This window comes from Nothobranchius furzeri, chromosome 18 (assembly GCF_043380555.1).
Source record: "Nothobranchius furzeri strain GRZ-AD chromosome 18, NfurGRZ-RIMD1, whole genome shotgun sequence".
NCBI classification, from domain to species: Eukaryota; Metazoa; Chordata; class Actinopteri; order Cyprinodontiformes; family Nothobranchiidae; genus Nothobranchius; species Nothobranchius furzeri.
The window spans coordinates 46417241-46427240 of record NC_091758.1 but is presented as its reverse complement, the minus strand read 5'-3'; the positions used below and the strand labels follow the sequence as shown (position 1 = coordinate 46427240).

Below are 10000 nucleotides of genomic sequence, written 5' to 3'. Positions count from 1 at the left end.
AAGTCCTTGCTGAGGAGTCCCAGAGAGAACCTGGAGGACGCCTTTAGGATAGCTCACTACAGCCTTGGAATACCGCGGCTGCTGGAGCCTGAAGGTACCGATCCGTGTCTCTGCATGTCCTCCTCAGCACGCACAGGGCTGTGGGGTGCCTGCACCAAGACTCAGTCCTGACATTCTGATGAGTTTGAATCCAAACCAGTCTGAGTTGGTTTGGTTTTGTAGAAGACTACTCAGCTGCATCTGACCCATTTGACCAGTTTCAAAAGATAACGATAATTAAAATGTCTGAATGAGGAGATTGTAGCAGGTCGGTGCATCCAACAGACACCGTAGACATGTCTTCATCAGAAAGCTCCTCTCTGGGATTCTCTTGACATCTGACAGGGTTAGGGTCATGGTGGTAACCAGGAGGTAATTGGACCTGTTTCTCACTAACCGTAAACTTTAACCAATCGGAGTTTGGAGCTTCTGTTCAAAAACCAGGACCAGTTTGACTCTGGGCCAGGAGACCTGGTTCCATCAGGAGCTGAAGACAGCTGATCCAGTTACATTCCAGGTCAAGTAAGAACATCTTGTCCAGGTGTATGACCATGTCCAGGTGTGAGACCATGTCCAGGTGTGAGACCATGCCCGGGTGTGAGACCATGTCCGGGTGTATGACCATGTCCAGGTGTGAGACCATGTCCGGGTGTGAGACCATGTCCGGGTGTATGACCATGTCCGGGTGTGAGACCATGTCCAGGTGTGAGACCATGTCCGGGTGTGAGACCATGTCCGGGTGTGAGACCATGTCCGGGTGTGAGACCATGTCCAGGTGTATGACCATGTCCAGGTGTGAGACCATGTCCGGGTGTGAGACCATGTCCGGGTGTTAGACCATGTCCAGGTGTATGACCATGTCCAGGTGTGAGACCATGTCCGGGTGTATGACCATGTCCAGGTGTGAGACCATGTCCGGGTGTGAGACCATGTCCGGGTGTTAGACCATGTCCAGGTGTATGACCATGTCCGGGTGTGAGACCATGTCCGGGTGTATGACCATGTCCGGGTGTGAGACCATGTCCGGGTGTGAGACCATGTCCAGGTGTATGACCATGTCCAGGTGTGAGACCATGTCCGGGTGTGAGACCATGTCCGGGTGTGAGACCATGTCCAGGTGTGAGACCATGTCCGGGTGTATGACCATGTCCGGGTGTATGACCATGTCCGGGTGTGAGACCATGTCCAGGTGTGAGACCATGTCCAGGTGTGAGACCATGTCCGGGTGTGAGACCATGTCCGGGTGTATGACCATGTCCGGGTGTGAGACCATGTCCGGGTGTGAGACCATGTCCGGGTGTGAGACCATGTCCGGGTGTGAGACCATGTCCAGGTGTATGACCATGTCCGGGTGTGAGACCTTGTCCGGGTGTGAGACCATGTCCAGGTGTATGACCATGTCCGGGTGTGAGACCATGTCCGGGTGTGAGACCATGTCCAGGTGTATGACCATGTCCAGGTGTGAGACCATGTCCGGGTGTGAGACCATGTCCGGGTGTGAGACCATGTCCGGGTGTATGACCATGTCCGGGTGTGAGACCATGTCCAGGTGTGAGACCATGTCCGGGTGTATGACCATGTCCAGGTGTGAGACCATGTCCAGGTGTGAGACCATGTCCGGGTGTGAGACCATGTCCGGGTGTATGACCATGTCCGGGTGTGAGACCATGTCCAGGTGTGAGACCATGTCCAGGTGTGAGACCATGTCCGGGTGTGAGACCATGTCCAGGTGTGAGACCATGTCCGGGTGTATGACCATGTCCGGGTGTATGACCATGTCCGGGTGTATGACCATGTCCAGGTGTGAGACCATGTCCGGGTGTGAGACCATGTCCGGGTGTATGACCAGGTCCGGGTGTGAGACCATGTCCAGGTGTGAGACCATGTCCAGGTGTGAGACCATGTCCGGGTGTGAGACCATGTCCGGGTGTGAGACCATGTCCAGGTGTATGACCATGTCCAGGTGTATGACCATGTCCAGTTGTGAGACCATGTCCGGGTGTGAGACCATGTCCGGGTGTATGACCATGTCCGGGTGTATGACCATGTCCGGGTGTGAGACCATGTCCGGGTGTGAGACCATGTCCAGGTGTGAGACCATGTCCAGGTGTGAGACCATGTCCAGGTGTGAGACCATGTCCGGGTGTGAGACCATGTCCGGGTGTGAGACCATGTCCGGGTGTGAGACCATGTCCAGGTGTGAGACCATGTCCGGGTGTGAGACCATGTCTGGGTGTGAGACCATCTCCAGGTGTGAGACCATGTCCGGGTGTATGACCATGTCCGGGTGTGAGACCATCTCCAGGTGTGAGACCATGTCCGGGTGTATGACCATGTCTGGGTGTGAGACCATGTCCAGGTGTGAGACCATGTCCGGGTGTGAGACCATGTCCGGGTGTATGACCATGTCCGGGTGTGAGACCATCTCCAGGTGTGAGACCATGTCCGGGTGTATGACCATGTCCGGGTGTATGACCATGTCCGGGTGTGAGACCATGTCCGGGTGTGAGACCATGTCCGGGTGTATGACCATGTCCGGGTGTGAGACCATGTCCGGGTGTATGACCATGTCCGGGTGTGAGACCATGTCCCGGTGTGAGACCATGTCCAGGTGTGAGACCATGTCCAGGTGTGAGACCATGTCCGGGTGTGAGACCATGTCCGGGTGTGAGACCTTGTCCGGGTGTGAGACCATGTCCGGGTGTGAGACCATGTCCAGGTGTGAGACCATGTCCGGGTGTGACACCATGTCCGGGTGTGAGACCATGTCCGGGTGTGAGACCATGTCCAGGTGTATGACCATGTCCGGGTGTGAGACCATGTCCAGGTGTGAGACCATGTCCAGGTGTGGTACCATGTCCGGGTGTGAGACCATGTCCGGGTGTGAGACCATGTCCGGGTGTGAGACCATGTCCAGGTGTGAGACCATGTCCGGGTGTGAGACCATGTCCGGGTGTAGGACCATGTCCGGGTGTGAGACCATGTCCGGGTGTATGACCATGTCCGGGTGTGAGACCATGTCCAGGTGTGAGACCATGTCCGGGTGTGAGACCATGTCCAGGTGTGAGACCATGTCCAGGTGTGAGACCATGTCCAGGTGTATGACCATGTCCAGGTGTATGACCATGTCCGGGTGTATGACCATGTCCGGGTGTGAGACCATGTCCAGGTGTGAGACCATGTCCAGGTGTGAGACCATGTCCGGGTGTGAGACCATGTCCGGGTGTGAGACCATGTCCGGGTGTGAGACCATGTCCAGGTGTGAGACCATGTCCGGGTGTGAGACCATGTCCAGGTGTGAGACCATGTCCAGGTGTGGTACCATGTCCGGGTGTGAGACCATGTCCGGGTGTATGACCATGTCCAGGTGTGAGACCATGTCCAGGTGTGAGACCATGTCCGGGTGTGAGACCATGTCCGGGTGTATGACCATGTCCGGGTGTGAGACCATGTCCGGGTGTATGACCATGTCCGGGTGTGAGACCATGTCCCGGTGTGAGACCATGTCCAGGTGTGAGACCATGTCCAGGTGTGAGACCATGTCCGGGTGTGAGACCATGTCCGGGTGTGAGACCTTGTCCGGGTGTGAGACCATGTCCGGGTGTGAGACCATGTCCAGGTGTGAGACCATGTCCGGGTGTGACACCATGTCCGGGTGTGAGACCATGTCCGGGTGTGATACCATGTCCAGGTGTATGACCATGTCCGGGTGTGAGACCATGTCCAGGTGTGAGACCATCTCCAGGTGTGAGACCATGTCCGGGTGTATGACCATGTCCGGGTGTGAGACCATCTCCAGGTGTGAGACCATGTCCGGGTGTATGACCATGTCTGGGTGTGAGACCATGTCCAGGTGTGAGACCATGTCCGGGTGTGAGACCATGTCCGGGTGTATGACCATGTCCGGGTGTGAGACCATCTCCAGGTGTGAGACCATGTCCGGGTGTATGACCATGTCCGGGTGTATGACCATGTCCGGGTGTGAGACCATGTCCGGGTGTGAGACCATGTCCGGGTGTATGACCATGTCCGGGTGTGAGACCATGTCCGGGTGTATGACCATGTCCGGGTGTGAGACCATGTCCCGGTGTGAGACCATGTCCAGGTGTGAGACCATGTCCAGGTGTGAGACCATGTCCGGGTGTGAGACCATGTCCGGGTGTGAGACCTTGTCCGGGTGTGAGACCATGTCCGGGTGTGAGACCATGTCCAGGTGTGAGACCATGTCCGGGTGTGACACCATGTCCGGGTGTGAGACCATGTCCGGGTGTGAGACCATGTCCAGGTGTATGACCATGTCCGGGTGTGAGACCATGTCCAGGTGTGAGACCATGTCCAGGTGTGGTACCATGTCCGGGTGTGAGACCATGTCCGGGTGTGAGACCATGTCCGGGTGTGAGACCATGTCCAGGTGTGAGACCATGTCCAGGTGTGAGACCATGTCCGGGTGTGAGACCATGTCCGGGTGTAGGACCATGTCCGGGTGTATGACCATGTCCGGGTGTATGACCATGTCCGGGTGTGAGACCATGTCCAGGTGTGAGACCATGTCCGGGTGTGAGACCATGTCCAGGTGTGAGACCATGTCCAGGTGTGAGACCATGTCCAGGTGTATGACCATGTCCAGGTGTATGACCATGTCCGGGTGTATGACCATGTCCGGGTGTGAGACCATGTCCAGGTGTGAGACCATGTCCAGGTGTGAGACCATGTCCGGGTGTGAGACCATGTCCGGGTGTGAGACCATGTCCGGGTGTGAGACCATGTCCAGGTGTGAGACCATGTCCGGGTGTGAGACCATGTCCGGGTGTATGACCATGTCCGGGTGTGAGACCATGTCCAGGTGTGAGACCATGTCCAGGTGTGGTACCATGTCCGGGTGTGAGACCATGTCCGGGTGTATGACCATGTCCAGGTGTGAGACCATGTCCAGGTGTGAGACCATGTCCGGGTGTGAGACCATGTCCGGGTGTATGACCATGTCCAGGTGTGAGACCATGTCCGGGTGTGAGACCATGTCCGGGTGTGAGACCATGTCCGGGTGTATGACCATGTCCAGGTGTATGACCATGTCCGGGTGTATGACCATGTCCAGGTGTGAGACCATGTCCGGGTGTGAGACCATGTCCGGTTGTGAGACCATGTCCGGGTGTGAGACCATGTCCATTGTGTGAGACCATGTCCGGGTGTATGACCATGTCCGGGTGTGAGACCATGTCCGGGTGTGAGACCATGTCCGGGTGTGAGACCATGTCCGGGTGTATGACCATGTCCAGGTGTATGACCATGTCCAGGTGTATGACCATGTCCGGGTGTGAGACCATGTCCGGGTGTATGACCATGTCCAGGTGTATGACCATGTCCAGGTGTGAGACCATGTCCGGGTGTGAGACCATGTCCGGGTGTATGACCATGTCCAGGTGTATGACCATGTCCAGGTGTATGACCATGTCCGGGTGTGAGACCATGTCCGGATGTGAGACCATGTCCGGGTGTGAGACCATGTCCGGGTGTATGACCATGTCCGGGTGTATGACCATGTCCGGGTGTGAGACCATGTCCGGGTGTGAGACCATGTCCGGGTGTGAGACCATGTCCGGGTGTATGACCATGTCCGGGTGTATGACCATGTCCGGGTGTGAGACCATGTCCGGGTGTGAGACCATGTCCGGGTGTGAGACCATGTCCGGGTGTGAGACCATGTCCGGGTGTATGACCATGTCCAGGTGTATGACCATGTCCAGGTGTGAGACCATGTCCAGGTGTGAGACCATGTCCGGGTGTATGACCATGTCCAGGTGTATGACCATGTCCAGGTGTGAGACCATGTCCAGGTGTGAGACCATGTCCAGGTGTGAGACCATGTCCAGGTGTGAGACCATGTCCGGGTGTGAGACCATGTCCAGGTGTGAGACCATGTCCGGGTGTATGACCATGTCCAGGTGTGAGACCATGTCCGGGTGTATGACCATGTCCAGGTGTGAGACCATGTCCGGGTGTATGACCATGTCCAGGTGTGAGACCATGTCCGGGTGTATGACCATGTCCAGGTGTGAGACCATGTCCAGGTGTGAGACCATGTCCGGGTGTATGACCATGTCCAGGTGTGAGACCATGTCCAGGTGTGAGACCATGTCCGGGTTTTGGCGTCACGTCTCATCTGCTTCTTCCCTTCAGCTCGGAAATGTTTTGCTGAACTATTGCAGGCATCTGGACGGGGTTGTTGTTCCGTCATGAGGCTCGGCTCCGTCTCCTAGTCTCTAGTCTGGATCCCTCCTCCTCTGGACTGTAGACACCAGGGTTTGAACTTGGAGGGAGCTAGGGGGAGCTCGGCTCCCCTCAAAGGGTGACAGGCTCCCCTAGAAGTCCTAAAGTGGCACACCCTGGGGGAGCCCGAGGAACGAGCCCGTTCCTACCCATATTACTTTCATTACATGGACTCTCAGCGTAGCGGGGATTCGTTTCAGCAGAGAGGACGGAAAGCAGCAGAGCGCTGATTGTTCATGCACTTGCTGCTGCATCCTGCGCACGGCCGCAGTAACATTTCGAAAGTAGCGCCTCCATAAAGATACACACAGTCCGGGTCGGGTCGCAGGGGCAGAGCCGAAGTAGGGAAGCCCAGACTTCCCTCTCGGACCCTCCAGCGTGTCCTGGTCTTCCTTTCCATTGTTCATGTCTGCTCATGTTCTCTGGTGCTTCCTGACTTTATTTGGTCCTGACATGCCCTGCTGCCGTGGAGGTCATCACCTGCGCTCCAGTGACCACCTCACTGGAGCGGCCGTGCAGTCGTAGATCCCTCTCATGTGCTCAGATCTAAAGTAGCTCCTGAGGCGGTGAAGGAGGAAGCAGGCAGCAGGTTTCTGGAGGATTGAGAGGAGATGCAGGAAGATGAGACGACCCGACAGGAAAAACCAAACAAAGCTTGAACAGGAAAATGTTCGTGACGCAATCATTTAAAAGCATGTTTGAACATTAGTTTGTGATCTCCAGCCAGAATGAGAGCAGCACACCGGTCACGTGTGGAGGTGTGTTGGTCAGCTTAGACCAGGACAGGTAGGACAGAATCAGAGGAAGAGGAAGTGACTGGTCCCCTTTCAAAATAAATCTCCAGTTTCAATAGGAAACATTTTTGTGAAGTTCAACTTGAATCCTTTCTTCTGTGTGTAGATGTAACCATCAACACGCCTGATGAGCAGTCGATCATCATGTATGTTTCTCAGTTCCTGGAGCACTTCCCTGGAGAGCAGGAGGTAAGATTTCAACATCTCGGTCCGACGCTAGACCTGACAGCTTCCTGCTCACCCATCTGTTCCTCTGGCAGACTCCAGAACAGAGCCAGCTGATGGAACGCAGCGTCTCCATGGGCAGACTCAACTTCCGTGATGGGCACTTGGACCACATGAGGAGCGATTCTGAAAGCAGCACAGTGAGGCAGCGCTCCAAGATGTTCCAGAGCAACTCCAACCAACATCCACCCAAAGTCCTGATCTCCTCTGTGTCCGAGGACAGAGATGTCCTGTTGCCACGTCTCAAAGTGGCTGCAGCACGCTCCTGGTCCAGTGAAGACTTCTTAACTGACTCCGCCCACATGGGAGACATCTCCAACAGTGCAAACCTCAAAGATCAGACCATTGTGGTGCCAGAAGACTCGGCCCGTGATTCTGTTCAGCAGAACTTCACTCACTCACCTTCATCAGTACCGAAGTCTGTGGTTGGTGACTCTGCCATCAACTCTCCAGACTCCTGGGTGGAGAGTGAGCTGATGCCTGAGAGCTTTTCTGACAGTTATAGTGACGGCTCTCTCTGGGACAGTGGGATGGCCTGGGAGGTCTACCGGGCAACACCTGTGGAGGTGACTCCGGTGGATGAAGGGTTCATCTCGTCCATCGAGGACAGGGCTCCTGACGGGCAGTCCATGACGGAGTCTTTCATGGATGAAGGTATGAGCTCAATAAGCAGCAACCAGGAACGAATCCATGTGCAGACCCAGGAGGAGGAGCTGGAGAACCAGGGAAACCTGGAGAGGTCTTACCAGGACCTGGGGACAGACCTGACGTCTGACCAGAAAGAGTCCTTTACTCAGCAAATGGAGGGAGCTTCGTCTCAAAAAGACCAGGACATCACTGCTGAGTCGCTGCCGACCAGCTCTGGTCCTGAAAGTCTCACAGCAGATCCTGTGATCTGGTTCAACCCAAGGTCCACTGAACCTCCATCTCATGAAGGAAACTGCTTTGGAGGAAGTCCTCTGAAGAAACAGGAAAAAGATGAGAATGAGGAGGATGGACAAATAAGCGTCTTAGGTGAGAGTCCAGGGCAGGAACGCCCTTCCCTGACCTCTGAGGGTCGGGAACCAGATTCTCCTCCAGAAGATGAAGGAAAGGAAGCGAGAAGTTGGTCAGAAGCTGTGGATGCAAGGACTGATGTGGCTGTAGGAGAACAGTATGAAGACCTTTTAAGGAACTCCACTTATTGTGAAGAAAACCGCTCGGAGACTTTAAATGACTCGTACTCAACCAAGAAAGAGAAGCCGTCAAAAACAAGTCTGAACATTCCTCTGATCTCCATCACCAGTGAGCCAGAGGAGGACAACCAAGAGCCAGAGCCTGATCCAGGAGGGACGGATCAAGAAGAACATGAAGGTCTTACCCAGAAATGTATTCCAGATGTCCAGAGTCCTCACGGTGCAGAAGAAATGAACCATGGAAGGAACGAAGTGCCTGCTGGGCATCTCGAGTCGATGGTCTACACTGAAAATCAGCATTTAGATGATGGCAGGTTTGGGGCGTGCTCAGACGAAGTAGGTGAAGACTTCCAGAAGGAACGTTCTGCTGGAGAACATCCTCAGGAAGAAAGGGCCATCACAGCTAGAGGTCCTTCTCTGGACACACTAAACCAGCGTGTAGATCCTGATGAAGACCAGGACAAAGTGACCAGCAGCTTCTCTGAACCTGAGACACAAAACTCCCAGAGGAACATTCTAGATCCAGTCAACCTGCAACACGAGGTTCTGGATCCAACCAGTTTTAACCAGAATAGTCAGGTGGGAACATTGTGTTCTGATTCAGCCGGTGTGCCCACAAACATGGACTGGTTTTACTCAGACCCTGGTCCAAGTTCTGTGGAGGATCTAGTTGGTGATGGAGTTGAACCAATGGATCTGTTTTACCCTAACGAAGAAGAGCTGATGGTACCAGAACCTTCTGATGCGGAGATGCAAAGGTGGCCTTCTGTTCTCAGTGTATCTGCTCTTCAGCCGGCACCAGTATCAGACGGACCAGAAGACCAGCAGCTGGGTGAAGACATGCTGGATGGAGAAGATCTAGACTGTGTAAGGCTCTTTAAGCTTGGTTTATGCTCGACGCGTTTACTTTCCGCGCGGTGATGCGGCTCGCGGCTGGAACGCGCTTCACAACTCGCAGCGTTTATGGTTCATGCGGCTCGTCTCTGCGGTGAGCCAATATTCTCCCAAACTGTAGGGGGCAGCATGGAGCTCTACGGCATGCATCCAACACTACACCATAGTAGAAGTAGAAATTACTGTTTACAACATGGTATTTCTGCAGTTTTAACAGCGTCCTCGTCTTTTCCGACAGTGCGAGCTATTTCTCTCCAAGAATTATTAACAACATGTTGATCACGGTGATCTCTGAGAGCTGAATCATACAAATGTCTGTATTTACCAACCTCTGCCATACTAGTTCTTGCCGGTCCGCCATGTTTTTCCACGTCCGACCGTCCGCGTGGTTAGAAATTTTCCGAGGTGCGCGTTGCAGAAATCTTGAGCCGTGCAGAGACGCGGTGGAGGGGCGTGGTTGTTAAAATGACGCAACTTTTCCGCGCGGAGCCGTGCGGACGCGTCAAGCATAAACCAACCTTTACTCTCCATAACGTTTCTGTGAGTTTCCATCTGGTTTGGTGAGAGAAAGTAGTCCCAAGGTCGGGTTCTGACTAGAGGGATACT

At 54.6% G+C, this 10000-nt stretch overlaps 1 protein-coding gene across 2 annotated transcripts in view; it reads left to right on the top strand.

Annotated features, from left to right (window-relative positions):
* Positions 1–10000, top strand: part of clmna (calmin a) — a 24332-nt gene that overhangs the window by 7880 nt on the left and 6452 nt on the right. For both annotated transcript variants that reach the window (XM_054738468.2, XM_054738467.2), the window contains exons 7-9: positions 1–94; positions 7207–7289; positions 7361–9367. The exon at positions 1–94 is cut by the window's left edge and continues 100 nt beyond it. In XM_054738468.2, the coding sequence (XP_054594443.2) occupies positions 1–94; positions 7207–7289; positions 7361–9367 (2184 nt within the window). The remainder of the gene's footprint in view (positions 95–7206; positions 7290–7360; positions 9368–10000) is intronic.